Below are 26253 nucleotides of genomic sequence, written 5' to 3'. Positions count from 1 at the left end.
AAATTTTGCCATTTATTTCTATTGTGTAATTTAATAATAATAATGTCTTAAATTTTAATTTTATATTTAGAATAAAATTTAAATTTGTGATAAAAATCATATTATTGAATAAAATTTAAAATAGAGATGCTTGGAAATTTTTTAATTATAACTATGGGGTAGATATTGGCCTGTAATTTTTTTTTGCAAACATAGCCAGGCCTGATCAAAAAACCAGGTCCCATGCAACTTTTATAAAATTTTGTCACGTTTAAAAAAAATTTCTTATGTCCTTAATTATTATTTGACTAGAATTTTGAAAAATAATAGGTAAATATTACGCCGAGGAAGACCTAAAATCGAAATTAATTGATAAAATAACTTAGTAAATGAATGGCGATAATTAACTATATATTTAAAAAGAAAGAGATGGGAATAAATATTTATTTTTGATATATATCCGGCATCTGCATTTTTTTGGCTTTGAGGAAAGAGCTTGTAACTAGGGCTGGGACCAATACCAATATAATATTGGTTTACAATACCAATACCAATATAAACCAATATATATTTAAATATTGGTATTGCTTTTACAACCAATACCAATACCAATTACCTAAATATATTGGTTTTGATATATTGTTTAAATACAATTTTAACCAATACCAATACCAATATTAAAAATAACATAATTATTTGGGTTTATCGTGGATAATTATATCGTGGTATTTTTTTTACTTTCATTGCAAAAACTGATTACATCTGTTATTTCTTCCAAATACTACTGTGATATCAATATTTCTGTTATTTATAATTATAGTTTATTTTTATTATGGTATTAAATTTTTTACATGATATCTATCAATTTTATCTATTTATTTAGGATATTATAATAAATGAAGACCAAATAGAGTTAATAAATATAGATGCTGTTGGTACTAATAATAATAGCGATAAGGAACAAGAAGAATTATCAATATCTAATAAAAGACGAAATTCAGCAAAAATGGGAATTTTATACTACTTGTGATAATAAAAAAAAAGGCAATTTGTAATAAATATTAAAAAAAAATATCACTTCCCAATTTTGGAACCTCAGGATTATGGACACATCTTAAATCCATCCACCCAACATTATATAAGAAATGTGAGCAAATAAATATTGGCAGTAAAAAAATTAAGACAATAAAATCATTTTTACTTAATAATATAAATAATAAAGCTAATTTAAATAATTTAATTATAAACTTTTTCATTCAAAATAATTTAGCCTTTTCAATAGTTGAGGATATCACTTTTAAAAATTTAATAGCATATTGTAACCCTTCACTAACATTAGTTTCTAAAAAAACACTAAAAATAGAAATTATGAAACATTATCATAGTTCTTTTATCAATTTAAAATCTGTACTTTCTAACATTACATCTAAATTTTCCTTAACAATAGACATTTGGTCCTGTCCAAATAAAATACCCTTTATGGGCATAACAATTCATTATATTGATAATGATTTTAAATTAAATAATCATTTATTAGATTTTATTCCTTTTAAATCAGCACATAATTCTATTAATATTTTTAATATTTTTAATTCTGTATTAAAAGTAAAATTTGAAATTGATTTTTTTACATTACATTAGACAATGCAAGTAATAATTTAGCATTTCTAAAAATTTTAAAACAAAAAGATAATTTTGATAATGTGTGCAAATGCTTTTGCTATATTATACATTTGGCTGTCATGGCTGCATTGGAACCTTTAAATACAACGTTAAAAAAAATAAGAAATTTTTTTAAAATTTTTAAACTTTCTATATCTAAATTTAATAAACTCGAAAAAATATATCTTGAAAAAAATCCACACTTAAAATTTCCTCACCCAATTTTGGATATACCAACACGTTGGAATTCAACATACCAAATGCTTGATAGAGCAATATTGCCCAAACCCTATTTGACAACATATACCAATCATTTACAAAATACCAATCAAGAAAATTATATTAGTGCATTAGCCTAGAATAATATAGAAATATACCGAGAATTTCTGGAATCATTTGATATTGCTACAGAGATGGCCTCATGTGCTAATACTCCAACAATTTCAACAATAATTCATTTATATTCCAGTATTTTTGAGCATGTGGAGAATTATAATAATAATCCTAATTCTATTTTAAAGACAGCTTCTTTAGATGCCTTAACAAAACTTAATAAATACTATAATTATAATAAACACCTCTTTATTATTTCAACAATGATTGACCCAAGATTTAAACTATCAAGTCATTTATTAAAGTATAATAATATGCAAACTCTTATTGGATATCTTACTAATGAATACAATATTTATAAAATAAATAATAACAATTCAGCGGAACTTACAAATGAAGCACAAAATAACAAAAAATTGTCCTTTTATGACAAAATTTATCAGGTGAAACCTCATAATAATAACAACTTAGAAATAAGTAAACACGTAGATGAAGCCACAATTTCCAATGATACAAATCCATTAGAATTAAATAAAAATAGATATCCAGTATTATCAAAAATTGCCAGAGATTATCTAGCAATTCCGGCCACCTCATCTAGCTCTGAAAGGGCTTTTTCAGAAGGACGGTATGTTATAACAGACCAACGTTGTTCACTAAATGAGCATACTATACAAGCTTGCCTGTGCCTAAAAAGTTCGATGCGCATGCAAGATTCTTCTTAAATACATAAAATTATTTCCTCTTCTTATATTAAAATTATATCATTCTTTTGCATTATATTTTGTATAAATAGACAGTTATGTTACATTTTTAGTTTACTTATTTTGCTATGTTCTTTGTGATAAATAAAATGGTTCAAAATCAATACGTTTATTATTGTTGATACAAAAAATACATGATTAAAACAAAATTTTTTATATTCACATCACCTAATAAATTCCTAGTTTAAAAAAAGAATTTGAATTCAGTAAAATTTTGAGAGTTGGTTCTTAGCCCTGATTTTATGGTATCATGATTTTTTTTCCCATGTTTATTTAAAATTAGAAATTAAGGGTTTTATAATCACTATTTCTATTCTTTTAATTAGTAATTTGAATTTAAACCAATACCAATATAAACCAATAGTTACCAATATAAACCAATACCAATAGCAATACCAATACAAGAAATAGAAAATATTGTTTAAACCAATACCAATATTTTAGACCCAATACCAATACCAATACAATATTTTGTTAATATTGGGTTTTTACTATTGGTTCCCAGCCCTACTTGTAACTACATAATCATATATATTGATAATGATGCGATAAATTTATAACAAAATATTTCATTATTTTTTTTTCTATTAGATCTGCGGAAGTGGAAAAATCAACCCTATATTAGCTTTAGTTGAAGCCTACGTTAAGATGAATATCAAATAGTGCCAGTTTTTTCAAGTTGTTCGAAAAAATAATTGTTGATTTTAGCATTTTGATCTTTATTGTTATCACTTTAAATAAAATAAAAGTTATATATATATTTTATAAAATTGAGAACCCTCTAATATTTATCCATTTTTTTTTATTGATTTTCGATACCAAATTTTTATAAATGATAAAAATACAATAACGAAGTGATTTTATATATAAGAAATTTTTTTAAAAAATATTTTTTTTTAAATATATTAATTAGAAAAATCGTTTTGATCCAATAAATTGCACGATAAATATTTTGAAAAAAACTATTGAAGAGAAGAGAAGAGAAGAGAAGAGAAGAGTTGATATCTATATAATCTAGAATCGAGGTGTGGAAAAATTGAGTGCATAAAACTTTCAATGAATTTGTTAATTTTTTTTAGAAAATATGTGGATACGCGAAAACTTATATAATATTATGTATACTTAAAAATAGATACATATTCGAAAAAATTGAATAATAATTAAAATCACATAAGATATTAAATTTTTTTATAACGCGAGTATGAAATTAAATACGAAGGAAGTATTATGTGAGGATAAAAAGAATGTAACTAAACAAACGTTAAAATCAAGTAAAATATTATTTGGACAAATGAACCGAGAGAATTCCTTTTTATTCGACAAAAAATTCGAATAGAAATTTTTAGACACAATTATGGTTCCTTTTTGGGAACTCAATTATAGAATTTTATTTTTAATTATAAAATTAATTATAAATTTATAAATTATTAATATTTTTAATTAGGTTTTATGTAAATTAAATAAGATAATATACGTTAATGAAATTAGTTAGGTAAACAAAAAAAAATAAAAATAAATAAAATTATATAAACAACGGATGCATAAGTTTTGATAGCGATAGGTACAAAATCTAATTTATAGGGCCTAGGGCAACAATGAGATATTCTTGGGGTCAGTATCCCTAGAAAGATCAAAATTTTCGTTATTTCCCCTCATCTCTGGACGTGCCCATTTTGCCATTTGCACCAATGGAGTCTGATCCGGGTATCTTTGATCATGTGAACAAGTGTCGGATTCGCATGAAATTTGATTATTGATTGATATTTTAGCGGGCTTGTAATAACGTGATACAATAAAATGATATTTTAAATAGCAAAGTAAAATATATCGTGTCTTGATGCACTGTTCTATATATTTTTTTTTATAAATTAACGCCTATTTACTTTTACCAAGCAAAGAGCATCATCGAAATTGAGAATGAATCTAAACATGACAAAATAATTATGGATTACATCCAAAATGGCTTTGTTACGATATCTTTGGCCGATCATGACAACACCATCATCCTCACCATCAGATCCTATTCTAATGCTGAATTTATCGGGTGCTTGAAAGTGGGGTTTATTTTCCGATTTAGAGCTTTGATATATTTAAACATATTTTAAAATCTTTTTAACGACTCCCTGGTAAATGTTCCTGCAATTTTTTGGGGAAAAGGCAGGGACCTGCGGAAGTACCGATTGCATGGCCCGGCCCTGTAAATTTTTTTTGCCCGGTCCAAGTTTTATATTTTCAAGCCCGGCCCGAATACTAAAAATTTTACGATCCCGGGTTTATCGTAAAAAATTGGGTCGGATTTTAAAAAATTATACGGTATTTGGCATTTTACGGTTCGTGTTTCAGCTAATATATCATTTAAATGCTATTTAAACTTTACTTTAAAACTATAAATTAATGATTATTTTTTTCAGTTATTAACAGAAAAAGTGTTGAAATAAGTAAGTGGTATACATTTGTTTATATTTTAATGCAATATAAATAAATCATTGTTATTTGTGATAATTTATGTCTAAACATTTATGTATTAAACAAATAATTAAAGTAAATTATAGCAATTGCAACCAATATATCATTTAACGACAACCCAAATATGAGAATTTTCTGATTTCCCTCGTTACTCAAATTTAAAAAGTTTTCCGTACCCTTCAGGAAGGGATGCAGCGGCGATTCAGTAGGTCCCTTGCTCTTTGTATGTATGTATTCATGATTTGATCAAAAATCTAAAGGATGATTCCAAATAGATTTTTGGGGACTCTAGTACGTTGAGATGGAAGTTTCTTAAAATTGATCTTTCCTTAAATAAAAAAAAATGCTTGAAATATCCTTCATCAACAATGAGGACATTCCCTCCCCCAGACTTTAAATTCGTTCCCCAAGAGGAACTGTTATTTAGGCTCTCCTATCTGGTTTTCAAATTCCTTTTGTCAAAATTTTTTTGATTCACTTTTTAATCGCTAAAGAAATCTTCATGACCTAAAAATGCTTTTTCTTTACCGAAATTCTTCCACATCTTTAAATCTTCCTTGGCCTTATAAGTTTTTAATAAAATTTAAACATTTCATCAAATCCTTTCTAGTAGTCCTAAAGCTTTCTTATTTTAATTGGTCCATTTTGTCAGCTTTCAAAGAGAGGTTTGGATTTTCACCTCCCCCCCCCGGAAATGGCAATTGCTTGTTTCCTTTCATCCAGCATAATTTGACTCATTTTGTCGCTTACTGAGTTAAACACGATCCACTTCTAGATACGGCTAAACTATCTTGGATTACGTTAGTTCTCCAAGGTTCCGACGACTCCGTTTCCAGCCATATAAAGAGCTTAACATCCTATGTTTCAATGTGCATTTGAAAAACTTTATTTGCCTCTCTCAAACAAAAAAACTCAAATTGAAATCTTGAAACACTTTACTTTTGTTAGGGTTTTTTTGAAGCAGGGTTTGTACTTTTCCATTTCGGCCAGACATGACGTTTGCACATCATATGCCTCGTTTATTATATTCTATGAATTGACATTTAATTCAATAAGTTGTTTTGAAATTAGTAATGATTTCAGCAGAAAGACATTGTGAATTAATGATTCCTATTAAATATTCTTGGATTTCTCTACAAAAAAAATATAATAAAAATTATGGTCATGTTTTCACAACTTGTTTTTTAAATTTGTATAAATTAAATAAATAATGTTTTCTATATTTATTTTGTTGCATTTTTACTTTTATTTTAGATTTAATCTTTAAATAAAAAGAAATATTTATTTTCAAATTTGGAGGGAAATTTTTTTTTTTGAGGGGCCTGGTTTGGAGACCAAATTATTTTGCCTCACCCGTCACCTATAAGATAAATAAATGCCCTGTATTTTTTTTAAAAACAATATGTTAGCTATGTTTAAAATTTGTTATTTAAATTTAATATTTAATCTGTAATATTTTTACTAATATTACAATGCTTTCTTATATATCACAATATTATATACAATTTATTTCTAGTTTTTCTAGACTACAATTCCTTATTATTGTTTTATAATTTACATTACATTTTTCTACTTGTAATACAATAAACATTACTACAGTTATTATGCCTATATTATATACCTATTTGCATATTTTATAAGTGTAAGTAATACATTAAAATAAAATAAATAGAGATTATTGGTAATTAAACTAAATTTTAAAATAAAAGTATAGGAAATGTATAGATTTTTCAAATAATAATACTATGCTACATAGTAATGCCGCGACTTGTTCGTTTCCCATAAACCCCAAAATAAGGGTCTTCTTGAAAACATATTAAACCATAAATTTCCCAATTCATCTTGGCTTCAAGCCATCCTTCCCAGCAAGTCTGGTGGTATTGGTATCCGATCCATGATATAACTTTCCCTCTCAGCCTTCATCTCATCTCGTCTTGCTGCTCAATTTATCATCGAAGAAAGAAAGAAAGAAAGAAAGAAAGAAAGAAAGAAAGAAAGAAAGAAAGAAAGAAAGAAAGAAAGAAAGAAAGAAAGAAAGAAAGAAAGAAAGAAAGAAAGAAAGAAAGAAAGAAAGAAAGAAAGAAAGAAATAAATAAATATAAAACTGACCTCTCGCAGGCCTTCACCTTTTGGGACAGCAACTGCTCACCCACCCTTTGTCGTCCCGCTTCCAGCATCAAAAAGACTGAGATGCTCCTCTAATTGCCCGTTCCGTTGAATACCTTATTTTGAACAGGACCTTTGAGGACAATCCCAATAATTTAGTATTATATGCAAGCTCAGGTTACGAATGGCTGGAGGCCATCCCCAGTTCCAATCTTGGCCTCCTCTTGACTAGCGAACAGCTATGCATTTTCATAGCCCTCCTCCTTGGCTGTAAAAGTGTGGTTCCCTCCATTTGCATTGACTGCGGCCATCCCATAGAATCGTAGGCTTACCATCCCTTGCACTGCAAGTTCTTCCATGGACGACAACCGCGTCATATATCTATTAACAATCTTCTCCTAGCTGCTCTTAAAAAAGTTATATTCCATCCACCCTCGAACCAGTGGGCCCCTCAAACGAAAACGCCATACGCCCTGATGGCATATCTCATTTCCTGGACCAATGGTCTCCCACTTGCTTGGGACTATACCTGTGTTGATTTTGCCGCCAAGTTCAACCTCCCATTTTCTGCCATCGAAAAGGCCGAAATTCTAAAAAAATAAAATATGCTTGCTTTACCAACAACGTGTTGATCTCAATCGTTACCAATACCCTAGGCATGTTCGGAAGTGATGCTCTCAATAGGAAAAAATATGAGACAGATCTCAGGGGACCCCAATGAAGGATTTCACAGATTTCCCTGGAAATCTGCCGTCCAAATTTTTAAGCATTCACTCTTCTCTATGGTGATTTGCACCGTTTTTTAAAAAAAAAAATTTTTTTTCCCTCAGTTCTTTTATATATATTTTTTAATTATAATTTGTAAAAGAATAATTTGTGAAAATTTGTTTTAAACAAAGTATTTATCTAATTCAAATAATCAAAAATATTTTAAAAAAGTGGGGACACGGTTTGTGAAAAATAATAAAAATAGGAACAGTAAAGATAAACTGCTTCAAAAAATTGGCTGGCATCATAAATAAATACGCATTTTAAATTCGTTCATAATAATATTATATTTAAAATTAGACGCGAAATAAAAAAAAAAATTCTGCCAATACATTTTCGTGTGTGAAATATTTTATATTTAAAAAAAAAAACGAATAATCCGAATCAAATATAAACAGAAAATTTTGTATATTCGTATCGTATGAATAATACCAATAATACACTAATCGATTCTTATAAAGTCTATCGTTCCACATTTTAAAAATCGGACCGGGCTCGAGCCTTAAGCAAGCAGGACCTTGCTTAGAACATAAAAAATTTCTAAAATTAGAAAATTAGAATAAAAAGTTGATGAACTTCACTGGTGTTAGGGTCAGGGTTCAAGGTAGAACCCGGAACTCGAATCTCAGTTTTCCACCCCAAGATCGAACCCGGTTTCAAGAATTTTGGTCATTTTACGATTAATTTCTAACAAAAGTAAAAACCGTTAGGTTACATCCAAACTTGATTTTTTTTTTATATTTTACTCCTAATGCATTATGATACATCTGATTAACTTGATTTATGGGCCCATTCCATGTCAAATCGATCAAAAAAAGGCACATTTTTGGCCGACCCCATTTAAAATTGTTTAAAAATTTCTGGAATTATTTAGATGGGTATATAAATGAGAAAGCCGTTTATTTTAGCTAGCTAGCACACCTGGTTCCGCCACTTTGGAATCTGTAAAATTTTTAAAATGCTTTATATCTCAATAACTATTTGTAGTAAAATAATGTATAATATATCATATTGTAGGTAAAAAAAAAATCCCTAAAGGGCTATCAAAAATATGATATAAATTGGTGCCAATTGGAGTCTTTAACTTCCGGTTTACCCGTCTTGCTTCACCTGTATTTTTAAGCAAAAAAGGGAGTTTGTTTTCGAAATTTTTTTTTGCTTCTTATTTAGACAAAACCATAGCGACGTTATCGACTTTTCCGAAATATACATTTTTACCAAAAATTGAAGAAAAAAGTAGATGGCGCTAATGGTTGAAAAATACTATGTGATAAAATTTTTCAGTTCTGCTCCCCCCCCCCCCCATCATCTTTAAAATGTTTTACATTTTTTAGACCTCTACTTTGATACTATAGCGAATGACTTATTAGCTCGATAATGTATAACAAAATTAGCGAACATTCCTTATACTTCAAATGACAATGTATATAGTGATTCTCCAATATCCTTACAATCAAATGAGGAATCTCTCATTAAAAGAAATAGCTTATGTGAAAAGCAATATTTGATGAAAAAAATATTTAGAGTAAAAAAAAGTTTTAACGATTAAAATTATATACCATCATCTTCATCAAAATATGAAAAATTCGATGAAATTCTAGATACCTTAAAAATTATATGAAAGATAATTATTATTGGAAATTTGTTACATTATTAAGTGTCTAATGGGCATAAGCCCACTCTACTCCTCAAGTTTAATTAGTATATTTAAAAATTCAAATTTTTTTTTAGTATAATAAGTGAAAATATCCGGTTATTGATAAGTTAGCAGCAAAAATTTTACCGATAATTTGTAATTTCATAAAGCGCCATCTATTTCTTTCATCATTTTTTGGGGATGCCAATATTTTATGGTTTATTAGTGTCTAACCACTATAGTAGCCAGCATAAATAAAAAAATTTAGTAACAAAATTTTGGACAAATTTATGATTATCCCCAAAATATTTTTAAAACTCAGCATTATTCTGAAAATTTTATCAATGTTTAGTAAATTGTAAATTAAATCAATCCATTCGATGTAGAAAGAAGAAAAAAATTGCCCCCCCCCTAAACCTCCCATTTTTTATGATCACTCAATATGTTTTATTCTATGTTAAAAAATAATTATTTTAATTAAATTTTTGCATATAAAAAAATTTTGCAGAGAATTTCGTTATAGATTTTATTTATTATTAAAATACTTTAGTTTAAATAATACACCCCTTTATTTAACTATGTATTTATATTTTAATGATAATATACATATAAAATAAATATCAAATGTATAAATTTTATACAGATTATATTAAAAATTTATTCAAAATAACTATAACTATATTTAAAAAAATTACAATAAAATAGAGTAATTCTTATATGGTATTTTAAAAAAAAATCTAATTTAACAATAATTAATACAAATGAGTATATTAATAAAACATAAATAATTCTTATTAGAGATCTGCAAAAGTAGGAAAATCAGGTTCGGCCCTAATATTTTTTTAAATATATCTAAAACGGTCTTCACCGGTGCTATTTCTTAAATAGGTTTCTAACCTTTTCAAAGTTGAAAAAAACCTTTCATTAAAGCAGGTGCTAATCGGTAAGGTAGCTAGGAATCTAAAGTGCAATTACACATGGAAAGGGTCTGAAAGCATTTTTTGGTCTTAAAGAGTACTCTATTCTGTCAAATTTATACCAAAATTCGACATCACAAAGTAACTTATCATAACGATCCTGATAATTCATCAGAATAAAACTCTGAGATTTTTTAAATATCCTCTCGCGTTTCAAGTGTATTCGACTCTAGGTTTAAAAATTTTTAATCCCAAAACATATTAGCGAATGCCTTTACTTTCTTAATTAAAATTTTTAAAACTTTCTAATTAGTTTAACAATATAAATTTTATTATTTAAATTTATAAATATCTAATTTAACTATGCCAGAAAAAATTTACAATATATTTTTATTGTTATTTAATATTTTACATAAAGTTTTTAATATAAAACCATGTAAAAACAAACTTCGTTCATGAAACGCGTTCGTTTACAAGACTATAAAATAGTTAAGTAAGGGGTCAATGAGGGTGTTTAATAAGCAAAGGAAATTAAAAAATTAGCAATTATTTTTAACTAAAAAAATTTTCAGTTAATTTAATTTTTAATTTTTTTATTTTTTTATTTCTTTAAAATTAAAATATTCCCATGATACAAATCTCATCACGTATTCAACTTTTATAGCTTGAGAAAAAGGGGAAATGTTGGAATTTATGAATGTAATTTTTGCTCAAAACATTTTTTTTTTTTCTCCAAGTAACAAGCAGTCTAAATTATCTTTAAACCGTGCAAGATGAATAAATGTTCTAGAAGATACTGACATTTTACTTCTAACATCAACATCATGAGCATGTATCGAGCCCTCACCTAAAAACCTGATTAATACTTATTTATCCCGGACCTCGAGATCGAACCCTAATCTGGATCGTGTCTGCCTGGACTCTTGGCGAAAGCTCCCATTTTAAATCATTTTAGAACCTGGACATGTACCAAATTCCTTTTTTTTTTAAATTTCGAATCCGGACCTATGCCAAACAGCTGTAAATTTTGTCGGGTCCAGAGAACCCAGATTAAGACAAAAGTGATTAAGAATATTTATGTATATTTTTTTACTCGTAATCTTGAACTGCCCATTTATCCGAATGATTTTGATGAGAATGATGTTGTTTTTGGGGGATGTTTGGATTGGTGCCCGAAACTGGGATCATTTGATTCTCCGATACGTTGATAGCGGAAGCTGACGCGTTTGTTATGAACTTTTCCTTAGCTAGTGATTTCCACACTGCCGTTCGTTCAATTTCGCGGGTAATATTCATGGTGTCGGTCAAGAATGACACCTGTGGTAATTTATTTCTGACTGTAATTTTTTTTTTTATTGAGAGGAGAAAAAATAATTTAAGAAAAAAAAAATATAGTTTTTTAAAGCAGTAGTGGTCCAAAATCGTAATTTCCTTCTGACAAAGGTAACCCTTAAATTTTAAATGGTGCTATTAGTAAAAGGATTAGGGCTGTGCCCTGGTTAGAATTATTTTTGATATTTATTGCTATTTGGGCCCAGACTAAACTGCTTTTTAACTAGGGTACCCTATATCTTTTTTTGTTAATTTTTTTAGTTATTTCCATCACTCATAGTTTCTCCTCTTACTATATTGATATATTATATATACAGTCTTTATCTATAAAATTAAATGAGTGACATAATTAAATCTAAATAGTCTTTTGACATTTTAGAACTGTTTAGAAATAAGTCGAACCAGGACACAACCTTAAGGATAAAAAAACTATAAATCAAAGTTGAAAATTTTTCTAAGCAAAAATATTTTTTATAAAAAAAATTGTGATATCACCTTGAAAGATTTTTTTATAATTTTATATCAAAATAAAGATAAAATTTAAACAAGGAAACCATCACACTAGAGAGAAGTGAATGCTTAAGAAATAGTGTAGGCAAATTTCGAGAGAAATCTGCTGACGAAGTTAGAATCCTTCGCTGTGGTTACCTGTAATAAGTCTCTTTTAGCTTTGATGGAAATTACAAAATAATTATTTATAAAAAATTTTTTTGGGAAATTTTAGGTTAAATTTGAAATTAAATATTGAAGTTTATAAATTATTTATATTCATTTTGCGAATTTTAAACCTGAGTTGACGTTTTCCAATAATGAAACTTTAACATCTATACGCGGTGTCAATAAGATTTTAGTATCACTTGATCCGCCATTTAAAGAATTCGTTACAACGTGGGTAGTGTTCTAATAATTTATGAAGATTATTTTAAAAAAAATAATGATTAATTATGTCTTTTCCTATTGTTCTAAGATTAAAAGGACAATTTTTAGATTAGTTGATGCAAAATGTTTACATAATAATACCTATGGATGGTTAAATAGTTGGTTTTAAACCACCACGACCCTGGTTTTTGGTAGAAAAAATGAACCAGAAAATACCCAACCAATTACTATCAAATTTATAAGAATTATATAAGATTTCAGAAAATCAAACTAGTATTTTGTGCATGATCTGTTCCAATTTGGTTTTAACATTTCTAATTATCTTAAAATAAATAATTGTTTTGTTTAAAAAAAATTTATTATGGTTGTCTATTGATAAGATCTATTTTTTTTTATTTTTTTTTAAATTAATGGCCAGTAAAAATTCTAATCAAAAACTATCAAAATCATAAGATTTTGGGGAAAGGTATAGTGTTTCTTATAAGGATAGGATAACAATGTTATACCTAATAATAAATTTATATTTTTTTAAAATTTCTATTTCGTCTCATGCGATCGGAGAAGTTTTTTTTTATAGATCCAAATCCAAAATAATTTATTTGGAGTGTTAAAAATTACGATATTTTCTGATTTTATCGTTATCGACATTTTGTAGCTCTCTATATTATTAGTTTTAAGCCAAAAAATATAATTATTACCGAAATGCAAGTCACATTAAAAGAATTCTTTTAAATTAAGGAGTTCGAAAAATGTCTGTCCCACCTTTTTTGATGATGTCACATCAAAATTAGTACCCCCTTAATGTAACGATTTCATTAAAAATTCATTTTAAGACTATATATAATTATTCACAAATATTAATAACGGATAAATGATCATCAAAACTCAAAGGATAACCTTGTTTAACAAATTTTTATTAAGTTTGATGATTAGAATATCGTATAAAGTATCTTTGTCTAATCGAGTTCGTAATGGGGTTACTTAATCGTAGTGCGAAGCATCTTTCCATCGATACTCGCTAGCAAGAATCGGCTTGAACTATTCGCTATTCGCTAGAGGGTATATAATACAGGTCATTGTAATTTTTTTTTGATAGCCAACATTGCAAAATATTTTGATGGGGAAGGGCAATTTTTCGTTATATAATAAGCAATTAATTTTTGTCGTAATATCCCAATAGCGAATTAGGGTTAAAAACATATAAAAATACATTTTGACTCAAAATTAAACTTGAGTCAACTAACTAGAGAAAAGTAATTAAGAAGAATCCAACTCCTGAACCGATCCGAGCCAAGGCCACCTCATCTAGTCGGCTTGAGCCTAAGCCAATATTTACGACTTTATAGGTCAGACCTCGAGAATTATTAATTAAATAAACATGTATTACTAGCATTTTTTTTTGATGATTTATGAATTATAAAATATCTAAAACCGATAAATTCCTATAATAAAATTAGCCCGGTCGAATTCGATGCAAAATATTTAAATTAATATTGAATTGAACTACTCGTCCTCTAGTTTTTAAATTCGATCAAAACTCTAGTTAACTCGAGTTCCTAAGTAAAAATTATCGAATATAGTATAAAAGAGAGAACAATTTTAAAAAAAAAATAAATAATCTTAAAGATATTTATTTCTATACTAATATTGAAAATACTCGTCCTCTATGCATAAAAATATGGTTGAGCAAAAAAAATTCACAATAAAATAGCATATTTAATAAGTTAGTTTGGGTTGGTTCTAGTTCATTTTTTCGACCAAAAATCATGGCAATTAGGCCCAACCAAGCAATCTAAACACACTACCTATAAATTAAGAAATTTTACGAAATGAGGCATCTGCGCAATATAAAAAATTGAATAAAATAATGTTTGAAATGCCATTTTATATCTTAAACAATACATAAATCTCTACTTCAGCATCACTGTCTTGATCAAAATGTTTGGTTTCTTCGTCAAAATTGTTCGATTCACTATCTAAATTCTGAGGCCTTATCGAAACTTTTACAAGGGAATTGTCCTATATATCGGTGTAATAAATAATTTTTATGGCCCAAACACCTTCTCATAATATCCAATCTCATTCAATTCAATATATGTATTAAAATATTAAGAGAAAAAAAAACAATATTATGGCTTCATATCAATCTAAACATTCTATACAAACTATTAGTTAAACTTTGTAATTAAATGTTTATGAACCATAAAAAGGTCGTTCTGAAAAAAAATACTTATCGAATAGCCCCTCCCGTTACATAAAAAGTAGAATTAGAAAAATATATATAAATTAACAGCATCGCGGTCCCCATCATGGGTAGCTGCGTTGGCTTTAACGGGCTCATATTCACAAACACCGGTTTCAGATCGGAAAAGGCTGAGAATTCTGCCCATCAACCCGCTATTTACAGATCGCCCACCTCTGTGTCTCAAACCAACTCGATTTTTGGCGGACTTTTGAGTAAACCGTGGGTCAGAAGAACCGTTATTGTCGTTTATCAAAGAAACATCCGTACTTTTCCGCTTTTTTTCTGACTCGGGCATTACGTCGTCCAAAACGCCGAGTTCTCTGGCGGTAAATATTTTCTCCATGAGCTTCCGGATGCCAATCAGCGCGACTACCTGTGTGTCATATTATTGCTTAAAAATTAGGACATATTTATGAGTATCTACCATAATGGGGAAGCATATGGAGATGGACTTGTACAATTTAATGGCCCAGAGCGCGGCTAGTGATGACAATTGTATGGCTGTAAACATGTGAACGCGATATGTTTTAACGGACCGTAAAAACATGTAGTCGGGTTGATATTTTTGAGGCATGAAGAATATCGATATCCTTTGTACGAACTGGGAAAAATACCGAGTTGGGCAAATATTTAAAAAAAAAAACTGTACTAGAATTGTAAATATAAATACAATTTCAAAAAAAAAATAATATATGAATATAACTTTTGAATACAAATACGTTTAAAAAGCATTTAGCCAGCTTTACGTTTATTTTCAAATATTATACTATATAAAATATCGATTCGATCAATTATTATTGTTTGTTTGGAAATGAAAAATTTACCGAAAACATACATGTCTTAACCGCTTTAAAAAAAACGTTGTTTGGAAAACGGCTAAATCTTAGAATAATTGTTTGTATTTGAATTTATAAAATTACCATGAGATAGCCCTAACACTTACCTAATTGATAAATTTTTTTAAAATTTATTATTTTATTTCTCAAGAGTGTGCCATGTAAAAGTAGATTTTTTGCCACAACCGGGGCTTGTAGATTCGAACGGTTTATTAAGTCTCCTATAGGATAATTAATATTATTATTCCGTTATTTTTAAGGACAATGTTTTATATACCATTCGCGTACAAATTCAGATGACCCCTCTTAATGGCGATAAAAATTTGTAGACTGGTTATATATATTCACATAAGATCATAAGCAAAACGTTAGCGTGTTAGCAACTTATCAACGGACAAATTGGGGTTAAATGGACCAAAAAATGTCTTTTTTTTCCTCTTTACTGATGTTAAATAACTAGTTTTTAATTTAAAACTAAATAAGATCGAATATTGAATCTAATATTTATTAATAGCTAAGTCAATAGTCGATAATTATGGGGATAACATTAAAACTTTTTATTTGTCATTACTATTTTTTTGATAATTTCTTTAAAAATTAGGGCGACTGGATATTTAATTTTTAAAAAAAAAATAGATGGTGCTTTATATAATAGTTTTAAGCTAATAAAAGCAGGGATTCAAAACCAAACTTAAACCAGTATTTTTTTTATCGAATCCAACATATACATATTAATTTGTAACTAAGATCATAAATTTTTTTTGAAATCTTCACGAATTTTGCCTAATTATGATAGATATAAATTTAATTAAATTTTACTTTATCACTAAAAGAATACAAAGCCTGGCTAGCTTGTGAGATTTCTTCAGGAGATAATAATATATGTTCTTCCGGAGAGAGTAGAAGGATTGATCAGCGAGATAATATGAGATTTGATCAAAACTAAAATATCATCTATGAGGAAATTTAAATAAAACTGAAAGTACACAGGGGGCGGGATTATTCCCAGTAATCAAAATAGACTTTTAAAAAAAAATACATCAACCGACATAAAATCAAGTTTCGTTTTTAAATGAGGAGGAAAGTATATTTAAAAATATTAATGGACATGTGACATGTCTATATGATGACAAATGATGGTTAATAATTTATAATTGATACAAATGAAGAAATTCAGCCTAATTTAAATTTCCTCTGGTAGATGATATTTTAGTTTTGCCCCTTAATCCCACCAGTAGAACATACATCATCTCCTCAAGAATTCTCACAAGATAGATAGGCCTTGTAATTCCTTTTATGAAATATTTTTAGGGCCAAATTCGTGAAGATTTCAAAACTTTCACGAACAATAATGCGTAGTGATTGTTTTATTATATTATATATACACTAGTGATCTGCATCGGGCCCTAATTTTTCAAGCCCGGCCCGGCCACAATACTCAGCCCAGCAAAACCCGAAATTGTTTTAAAAAAGTTTTGCCACCCGGCTCGATCTTTCTTAAAAAATAGTGAGCTCGAATAGTCCGAACCCGGTTTTTAAAAAAATATAAACGCCGAACCTACTTTTGCAGAGCTCTAATATACACACTTAAATATTTTAAAGCGATAAAATGATTGACTTTTATCCAGGTATCCGAATCGAAACGAATAACGGTTCGGTTCGAACCTCTAAAAATCGGTTTACAAACCTACAGAATTAAAAGTTCTATATGGAATATTTGATTTTATCGAGTTCTAGAGAATGGTTTAGACTTACCCCGTTATGCCCCTTCATAGTTGTGTCACAATCGGTAATATTAAATTTCGATGTAAATAATTTATATTGGAATTCAATTTATCTATAGGTTTTATCAGCGAAAAATATTGAAAATATTATCAATTAAATTGATAATAATCTTTAAAACAATTCGATGATAAATTAGAATCTTAGCAAATAAAACTAGTAATAACTTTCATACTATTTAATAAGCACCAAATCATGAGGTTCAACTCTGTCCACATACTTTGTGGTTATACAATAAAATATTTATAAGCAATATAAAAAATGACTTTTATCAGATTAAAACTATTATAATATGACCATCTATTATTCTTAAAGTATAAAAATTGCTATATTTTTAAAAATAAATATCGATTTGTTGAATCAATTATTAAATAAAATAATAAACGGATATTAATTTTTTTTTTAAATTAAAAATTAGACATCATATTCATTTCGAAATATTAATTTCAAATTAAAAAAAAAATTAATTTTGATGAATCTGGTTGATTTGACATGAAAATGAACAAAATATGATATTTTTTGAATTTTAAAATGTTAAAATGTTAAAAAATTTTTATATTTTTTTTTTATAATTCTATTAACATTATCATGTGGAATTGATTTAAATCTATCGTAGTTAGCCAAAGAATACTTATTTTATATCATTATATAAATATATCATATTTTTACATAATTTAATTAATACAAATATAAGAATTTACACAACAACGACTAAATCTAATTTAACCTACCAATATGATTAATACTCTCTAAAAATGTATTTAAACATGATTATGATTATTAAACTTTCTGAAATAGGATGAGAGAGTTTTAAATTTCATATAATGCCAATTTTATTATTTAAAAACTCTTCATATTTTTATGCCGCTTTATATTGTTGTGTAAAAACATATTAATTTTTGACTAAAAAAACACATTTTATCATAAATTTTTTTAAATAACTGAAGGTTATATATATTTTTTTGCCTCAAATATACATATTATAAAATGATATTACATAAATTAAATTTGTATTTCTAAACATTTCTGATTTTAAAATAAAATTCGTTAAAGACAAGCCCCTTGAAGGGACTAGCCCTGGTCTTTTCTATTAATTTTCTTCCCCGTTACCAAAATTTATCTCTATAACAACTTTACTATATTTATTTTACTTCTTAGATATTAAGGATTCAATTTTGTTTGAACCTTTTCGCATATAAAATTATTAGAACTATGTAAGAGAAGCATATTTTTAAAATAGTATCACTAAGAAAACAATGAGCCGTATATATAATTAAAATATTTCCAAAATTCTCTTCTGACAAATTATATATATATATATATATATATAAAGAAAGAATAGATTTTATGGTTGAGAACACATATGCTAATTTAGATATCTGCACCTTCAAATAAGCAAATATACAAGAATATCTAAAAAAATATTTACTGATATTTATCAATTAAAAGTTTATTAATAATCTTCAAGAGTTAAGATATCGAAAAGAAACCTATTTGTAAATATTTTTTGGGGGATAGGTTCAAGACAAACTTTTTAACTGTTTTAGGTTCTGAAATAATAACGTTTGATACCCGCGGTTAGGCTTAGGTCTGGATCACAAAAATTTTGTTAACAAAAAATGTAACACTGTTCCAATATTTGACAGGAGTTAGATAAAGAAAGCCCATTTAAAAGATTGAATTTAATTTTAATGAATGGTTTATTCAATTCACAAGGCTAATTATATTAGCTTCATAGGCAGTCTCTCCCCACAAGATTATCCTTCCTAACCTCAATATTTTTTTTTTTAACACCGTCACAAACATATCCTCCAATACTATATTTATTTATTTTCTTAAAATGTTTTTTTTTTATATGTATATAAATATATATACAAATATTAATTATTATATACAAATAAAAATTTATAATGTATTAATGAATGATTCTGTTTAAAATTTTTTAAAATACACGGAATGTTATTTGGCCAATGTCTATATAAATGGAAGACAACGCGATAATAGAATGCGGCCTCATGAATATTTCATAGGGGGGGGGGGAGGCTTCTAAAGGGTTAGAGAAAATATTTTGGACCAGATAAATCTTGGTATTTTCCTCCAAATTATTTTTTTCTCACGAAGACGTGGAATCGATAATTAGTTTTTAATTTAAAATTAAATATTATATATTTTTTTTACTTGAACACCTTTCAAGGAAGAAATCCCCATATATAGGAAAATGCCGTAAAGAACGGGCATAGGTATGTACTATATTCGTAATATATTTTTTTTGTTTAAAATTTGTATAATCCATGGTTTAGCTATCATAAAATTCTTAATAAAAATAGTAATGTTATGTAGCTTAATGTTTAACTTATAACCTATCACTAAAGCTTAAGATCCTGATATTTGGATAATTCAATTTTTATTATCAAGTGGTTAAAGGTCAGATCAATGATATAACTTAAATATTTTTTGAGATAACGAAGATAATTTGTGCACTTAAATTATAAAAATCGTTAAAGATATAGAAAAGAAGGAATTGTGAAGAATCGTCATAGTATTTGGATATTTGATTATCTTAATTTTTTTTACATTTATAAAATATAGGTTTTTCACATATCGTCCATTTTCAAACTTCCGAATCGGAAAAAGAGTTTCCGCCGTTAGGGGATCCATGCAGTTTTACATTAGAATTTAAGATGAAAGACTCTAATAAAGCAACTTCATTCCTAAGAAAAATTCTAAAACATCTTCTATACCAATTTATTTCCAAAAAAAAATCTGCCTCCTAAATTTCATTAAAATAAACAAAAAAAAGTTAAACTTGCAATAATTTAGTCATCGTAACGGATAAGCCAATGAACACGAATATGAGAAATCCGGTAAGTCTTTGTTCCCTGTAAAGGATAGGATACAAAAAATAAAATATACGTAATCGTATTCATATGAGATAAGCATATTTGAATGCCGTGATAACAATTTTAGTTGATTCAGATTAAAATCCCCTTGCTGCTCGGGGGCCTAGAAAAAAAAACGGGCTAAAAATTAATATTTTTATATTCTCGATTAAAATTTTGGGTTCCGGCCCTAAAAATGTATATAAATTCGTCAAAACTTACTTAAAAAATCGAGCCCGACACTAAGTCAAAATTAAATTTTTAAAAACTTTAATTTCAAAGTGAATCGATAAAATCACTGGACAACTCACTAGAAAATAGTCACACCCTCAGCAGGTTCTAATGAGATAATTACAGATATATTTTTTCTAACCAGAACAAGAAGCCGTAAAAATTTAAGAAAAATTAGAGTAAAATCTCGTATCATGTCAATTCAGCGAAACTTTGATCGGAAATGTTGTTTATCGAGAAGTAGAGCGAATGCGATATCGCGAAAACCAATTCCGCGAAACATTTTAATGCGAAGACGATATCGTGAATTGATCTGCGCGAAAAACTTTGGGAGTGAACACATTTTAGCGGAACTTTTATAGCGAAACTTATATCGCGCCTTCATAGCAGCGCGAATTTATTAACGAGAAAGCCATACCGCGAATCCACGCGTATATCGCGAACGCGTTTATTAGAAGAAAACTAACATATTTATTCAATATATATTTATAGGCCTTTTAAATAATTGCCTAAGTAAGCGAGAGTTGTCTTAAATGTGACCTTTATCTGTTGTTGCGAATTAAAAATAACTTCACAATTTCTTCCCGATCTCTCCCACTCGTGCTTCTAATAATTTGTTTCTCCTTTTATAAACCATCTACTAAAACGGATTAAAGTGATAAAATGTATTAAGTACTACAGAATAATTTGAAGTTTCAGAATCAATGTTCGCAAAATCTTGCTTCATTTCACGATTAAAACGTGACGTTATATTTAGCATTTTGTTCAAAACTCGTTTCTTCCTGGGATCGCAAAACTAGTTTAGGCAATAAATGTAAGCGTAAATAGTACATTCTCCTATATTTTCAATTCTATAGCAAGATGCCAATTTTTTCTTATTTTAAACTTTTTTTTAACAATGTCCACAAATTAAATTAAAATATAGGCTTAAAGCACAAACATTACAACAAATTTTCAGATAAAATGCTTTCAGTCACTTATCAATCATAAGGCTTACTAATAATTTTTTTTCCTTTATATTGCCTACCATATTGGGTAGAGCGTTCATAAGTACTAATAGAGCACCAAGCATCGGCATAAGCGTTAGAATTTGCGTCTCCAATTCGGTTAATTTTAAGTAAGATAATATAGATATTACATATTTAAAAAAGATGCAAATCGAAAATGACTAAGATCGTTTAAAAGGTGGGCCAAGTAAATAAGTTTTAGGGATCGAACCCGCCCCCCCCTTCCTCCTAATAAATTCCTAATCTACCGCCATGGTGCAGTTGTTATATAATTTTAAAATTGTTGGTGCAGTTATATAATTATAAAATATTGTTTACAATAAATCAACACCATAAATTTTTTTTTTATTATTGGTATATTTTGGATAGGGCATATATTCTCAAGATTTTGATAAAATAAAGTGATCCAGATTATAAAAATATGTGCATTATTCCGTGAGAGCTTTGAGTGAATGATTCTTTTGCTAAAAAAAAACTTTAATTACGGATTTTGATCTGTATTTTTAGCAAAGATCGTGATTCGAACCTTTTAAAAGGATCGATTAAAATGTCTATCTAAACTGTGATTGAAAAGTTCTAAGGGATGATGTTTATGAAATTAGTGAAAATATAAAGTGGAATATGTTTTTGAAGAATCGATAAACATTATCCTTTTAACGGTAATCAATAAATACACTCCTAGACTTTTAAAATTCTCTTATAACAAATTTTTTTCTTCTATCCTTGAATAATTTTTTTATATAAATTTAATTACTTGACACCAAGGAATTTGGGCCTCTCTCCTGGGGCCGAACATTCTGTTTCCTCCCGGAGGCTGTTGACATGTGTTATGGAGAGTACGGTGGCGGCCACAAACCAAGGAATTCCAAGCAAGGAACATATAGCCACTAATAGGGACACGAGAAGTAGATCTAGATGGTAACCACATCCTTTCTATATATAATTCATCGGGTCATATATTTAAAAAAAATAGTAAGAAGATAATTACAGAATAGATTAAATGGCGAATAAGTTTATGTTTAAAAGAGTACGTTTTTCAAAATATTTCCTCCTTAGCTATAGATTTCCTGTAACCTACCTTATCTCAATAGAAAGCAGCATAATTCTCTTAATTTAAAAAAGATAACAATAGTATAGCACCTTGAGTAAATTTTCTTTCCGGTTAACAATAACAGCTGTAATTTGTTGGTCCATAAAAATGAGGATGGTTGCCAAAAGTGCCGGGAACACTGTAACTAAGGACGTCCACCAAGGATTTTCGCTTAGAGGGTTAATAAACCACCCTTTTCTCAGAGGAGAAGTGGGCTTAAAAAAAATTTTTTAATTTCAAAATATATCAATTTTGGAAAAGTTAAATATTAATTCTTTCTATTTAAAAAATAATGAAATAGATAAATAAATAACTACAAATATCAAGAACTATATCCATAAAAGATCAAAAACTTATAATAAAATACCTATATTCAGTCAATTTAAAGAGAAAGCCAGGATGGATGATATAATACAACGTGTTAAGAAATTACCCTAAAATTGCTAGGAACCAATAACTTAGGTGTAGCCAATCCGTAATAGAAATCTAGTCCGATCATTATTAGTACCGTAAATAGGACGGAGAAATCGCTTATAGTGTACCTAACCTGTTAGGTTGTTATATAATAACGTTTAATTATCGTAAAATCATGATGTTAAGAAATAATAATTAAAATTCAATTTAAATGAAATTATGTTGACATAACAAACAGTGTAATGAAATTATGCCGATATAACCATTAACCTTATTTATATTCTCTACTTTTTACCACATCTCTATCCGGATGATTTACTCGTAGTCACAACTTTTTATACGCTCGGTTTTATATTATAGAAAAATTTAAGGGAATGTTATTTCGTTTTGAATTTCATTTACTTTCATTGAGAAATATGTAGTATTCCGAAAAGATTTAAAAACAAAGCTCAACAAAAAGGTGCCGAGGAAGAGGATGACGGACAAGAAAAAAACGTCGGAAACATGAGGATACCCGTGATCGCCGTCCGTAAAATTAGCAATGGCAATGGAATAATTCGACGTTAAAGTGGATATCTTGTGAAATTTTGGAATTTATTGGTTAAATTTAAATTATATATTTAAAAAAAAAATTAAGTAAATAGGGCTCGGACCTTTCTATCATATACATTAAACCAAAGAAATTCTTACTTTAAAAAAAATATCGAGATGTTTATTTTGTATTTTAAATATAATTCTCAAACTAAAAACCGTGTTACAAATACGAACAAAATCGCAAAAATTTAAATTTTAAGCAAGCATAGATATATTTCCTTTAAATAACAAAGATGATGTGTATTACGTTGGAAGGCGTTAGAAAAGGGTGTCCTGGAGGTAGGGGGTTCCGTCTAATGACGGGATATTCCTTGCTAATATGGTAAATGTTTTTAAAAGCTTGGTACACAAAAATGAGACTTATGAGAGAAGCGAAGAGTTCTTCCGTGAATCGAGTAACGTATTTAACCAGCACGCTAGCATCTGTAGCTACCATTACGAGTAGTATGAGGCAGGTCCATAGGCCTATACAGCAACGGAAGGATAGATAATTTAGGCCTTTATCTCTAAAAAAAAGAATTATATATTAAATTTGTAATTATTTCAGGATAATTCTCTCACATCCCAAACCATCTTTATTCACAAGTAAACAATTAAGATCCGATGGTTTGACTACCATCTCTTGGGCCCTCGCTAGATCTTAAATACGGGACTATACTTGTGTCTCTTCATTTCCCCCCCAAACACTGACAATCAATCCGCTTATCCAGGTTTAAAAAAAAAAATTAAAAAAATATAAGTACTTCAACAATTTTATTTTTCATTTCAATAGTAACATCCACTAACGGCTCGTTTTTTTTAAACATTTATGTTTTTATAAAGTCTTTGGGGGTAAGATTAGACATATCACCAAGGAAGCGAAAGAATTTTATATTTATTAGACGAAAATATAAAATTTTATTAAATATAATTACGGTTCCTTTATGATTGTTAAATCCATAATTAATTGATTTAACATTTATGCTTTTTTTTTTAATTTTCATTTTAATACAGTTTTTAGCAGAGTTGTGTATTCGACCAGCCAATTATGCTTTGGTCGATTGACCAATATTTGACCGGTCAAATTCAAATAAACGTGTTTTTAAGTCAATATATACTTTATTTTGTATATAATGGTAAAATGAAATGAGTCTATGATATTAATTTAATAATATTTTTTTAAATTCATTTGTCATTCAAAAATTGATGTTTCGCTCTCCATGGCAGAGTCTTGTTCTTATTCATTTTCCTTAATATTTTTAATCCATTTTCCTGTTGTCGAGATCTCTAATCGATTTCTGTTACAGTAAAAATATTAACCCAAATCGACCAATTTCTTTCTGAAGAAGTATAACTAAGAATTGTTAAAATGTCACTTCTCTTATAATGGGCATTGTGGGCAAAGCTCATTCCACTAACTTGAGGCCAGAATTTGATATTTCTTTTTTATAAAAGTTACTGCTTATATAACATTATTTGCTATTAAACATGCCACTTTTACCACTGAAATTTTTGATATCACTTGAAATATTTTGTTCATCCACCACCTTGTAAAACGACTAATTTTTGTATTAATATAACATATTTCATTGAATTCTATTGGTTAGATGCTCCCTCCCGATATTGAGGAACCAATAAATAAGAAGAATTGTGATCACGTGCATTTATATCGTTTATTTTATTTATTCAAACACTTTTTTTTCCCAGCTTTTTTTTTTAGAGTATTTGACCAAAATCAAATACTCCTCAGGTCGCTAACCCGGTATTTATAATGTCAAATTTTTTTTAGTCATATAAAATATAATTCGTAAAATAGGTATAAATGAAGGGTTCTTTCTAGAAGATTGAAGAGGATGATCAATACGATGATTATTTTTGGGAATTTTATTTAAACGAGATAATTAGATAGTGCATTGAAAGGTGGAATTCAAAATTTTAATCATAAAATGGTGGCCAGATTTATTGAATTGTTTACCTACGAATATTTCAATTCTAAAAAAAAAAAAAAAAAAAAATAGGGATAGCCTGTGGTAAAAAATAAATTTAAAAATCAAACTGGACCCGGTTAAAAAAACGGAAATGAATTAAATCCAGAAAGACTAGTTTAATCTCCCCAGGCTCTGATGTATATCATATTGTAAGTCTACGGTTAAGCCCGATCTTAACCTTACACAGTGGCGTAGCTAGGAATTTTTCTTAGAGGGGGTCCATACATATAAAATCCTGATAATAAATAAATGCATGAATAATATGTTATTATAATTTAGTAAATTATTTTCAATGGACTTTATAATAATACTACCCAGAATAATTTCAATGGTAATATAATACCCTTCCACAAACATCAAAACCAG

The 26253-nt window shown here is 28.1% G+C and overlaps 1 protein-coding gene across 1 annotated transcript in view; it reads right to left on the bottom strand.

Moving 5' to 3' along the window:
- Positions 1–3768: 3768 nt before the first annotated feature.
- LOC135929724 (electroneutral sodium bicarbonate exchanger 1-like) overlaps positions 3769–26253 on the bottom strand; it is a 54875-nt gene continuing 32390 nt past the window's right edge. Inside the window, exons 11-24 of the mRNA XM_065466428.1 lie at positions 24168–24426; positions 23729–23902; positions 23346–23459; positions 22963–23127; positions 22577–22755; positions 20512–20584; positions 19884–19952; positions 15512–15688; positions 15134–15460; positions 14757–14861; positions 12752–12863; positions 11725–11968; positions 4691–4817; positions 3769–4511 (exon numbers count right to left, since the gene is read on the bottom strand). Coding sequence (XP_065322500.1) covers positions 4323–4511; positions 4691–4817; positions 11725–11968; positions 12752–12863; positions 14757–14861; positions 15134–15460; positions 15512–15688; positions 19884–19952; positions 20512–20584; positions 22577–22755; positions 22963–23127; positions 23346–23459; positions 23729–23902; positions 24168–24426 — 2314 coding nt within the window. The 3' untranslated portion in view covers positions 3769–4322. The remainder of the gene's footprint in view (positions 4512–4690; positions 4818–11724; positions 11969–12751; positions 12864–14756; positions 14862–15133; positions 15461–15511; positions 15689–19883; positions 19953–20511; positions 20585–22576; positions 22756–22962; positions 23128–23345; positions 23460–23728; positions 23903–24167; positions 24427–26253) is intronic.

The sequence above is a fragment of the Gordionus sp. m RMFG-2023 genome, chromosome 5, assembly GCF_954871325.1.
Source record: "Gordionus sp. m RMFG-2023 chromosome 5, tfGorSpeb1-WG-v2, whole genome shotgun sequence".
Lineage (NCBI taxonomy): Eukaryota > Metazoa > Nematomorpha > Gordioida > Chordodea > Parachordodidae > Gordionus > Gordionus sp. m RMFG-2023.
Note: the sequence above shows the minus strand (reverse complement) of the source record. Positions and strands in the feature narration are given on the sequence as shown.